The sequence below is a fragment of the Austrofundulus limnaeus genome, unplaced genomic scaffold (genome assembly GCF_001266775.1).
Source record: "Austrofundulus limnaeus strain Quisiro unplaced genomic scaffold, Austrofundulus_limnaeus-1.0 Scaffold376, whole genome shotgun sequence".
Taxonomy (NCBI): Eukaryota; Metazoa; Chordata; class Actinopteri; order Cyprinodontiformes; family Rivulidae; genus Austrofundulus; species Austrofundulus limnaeus.
In genome coordinates this window covers 335,650-336,899 of record NW_013952778.1, presented here as the reverse complement: position 1 = coordinate 336,899, position 1,250 = coordinate 335,650, and the positions used below count along the sequence as shown (strand labels likewise).

Genomic DNA, 1,250 nt, shown 5'->3' with positions numbered 1-1,250 from the left:
TCTCAGTTTCTCCGAAACACCCGCAACATACGGAATAACCACTGGTTTGGGTCTGGGTTTGGGGTCTTCATTTTCACCTGAAGGTTGCATGGAACTATAAGGCTGGATGGGCAGGTCCAGCCTTATAGTTCTGTTTTTAAAGATATGCTACTTAAAAAAGCTCAAAGAGTATGTTTTTGGGGCAACTGAACAGATTATGATAGAAATTATAATGTTTTAAGGGTATTCTTGAAAGAACTGCACGGTTTGATTCATGAATGCCTAAATCATCTCATATTTGCAGTAATTGTTATATTTCAGTATGGAAAATTAAAAACAGGAATAGGCTGCAAATTCATTCATTCTAAAAATAATAATAAGGGATTATTAACATATTTGTTTAAATCAAACTGATCTGACAGTGTACGACGAAAAAGGTTTTCCTCTCCGGTCTCGCGCAGCCGCGCCCCGCTGCGGAGGCGGGGTCAGAGCGCGTGCGTCGTTTACGTAGCACACCTGAACCAGGCTGACACAGCAGCAGCAGCAGCGCAGCAGGCAGGTAACACCGAGCAGCGGAGCCGGAAGGACGGGCAGGTCCAGCCTTTTCCGAACACGCAGACCCACAGGTGTTTGTGACAACAAGCCTGCCGCCTGCGGTTCACTGAAAGTCCGCGGTTCATTTATGAAACAGAGTCCGAAGGTGGAGGAAACATGACGGAGCACGGAAAGAAGCTGCTGCTCATCGCTGTGGATATTGTTTGCGTCTTTGTCGGTAAGTTCTGCTCCGCCGCTGCGGCGGACAACATGGCTGGAAATGTAACCTCTGTCGCCACACGCAAAGCTCTGAAGTATTCAGTCAGACCAGCTCTTTATCAGGAATCCTGTTCATAGTGACGCACGGGACTGTTGAACAGACATAACTTAGGTTTATGAGTTCTTACAGATAATACAGGTTTACTAAAGACTACAACGCCCTGTGGAGCAGGTCATCTTAAACTCTTCTAAAGAATATCAGCACATTATGAATATTTATTTTAATTGTGAAGCAAATGTTTTGTAAGTAGTCCTTATCTTGTTGAAGCAAGCCAAGCAGACTGTGTCTCAACCCTGAGTGGGATTGTTCAATGTTTACCACTGGGAGACACTGGTCTGATTGCTTCACTGAAGCAATCAGAGGAAAGATAGAGGATTGGATGTTTTGATTTATTTGTCATTCTGTGTGTGTGTGTGTGTGTGTGTGTGTGTGTGTGTGTGTGTGTGTGTGTGTGTGT

The 1,250-nt window shown here is 44.6% G+C and overlaps 1 protein-coding gene across 1 annotated transcript in view; it reads left to right on the top strand.

The window, feature by feature from the left end:
- The first annotated feature begins 513 nt into the window (after positions 1 to 513).
- The window catches only part of plpp2a (phospholipid phosphatase 2a), a 45,495-nt gene continuing 44,758 nt past the window's right edge, over positions 514 to 1,250 (top strand). Inside the window, exon 1 of the mRNA XM_014023558.1 lies at positions 514 to 751. Within this exon, the coding sequence (XP_013879012.1) occupies positions 691 to 751 (61 nt within the window). The 5' untranslated portion in view covers positions 514 to 690. The remainder of the gene's footprint in view (positions 752 to 1,250) is intronic.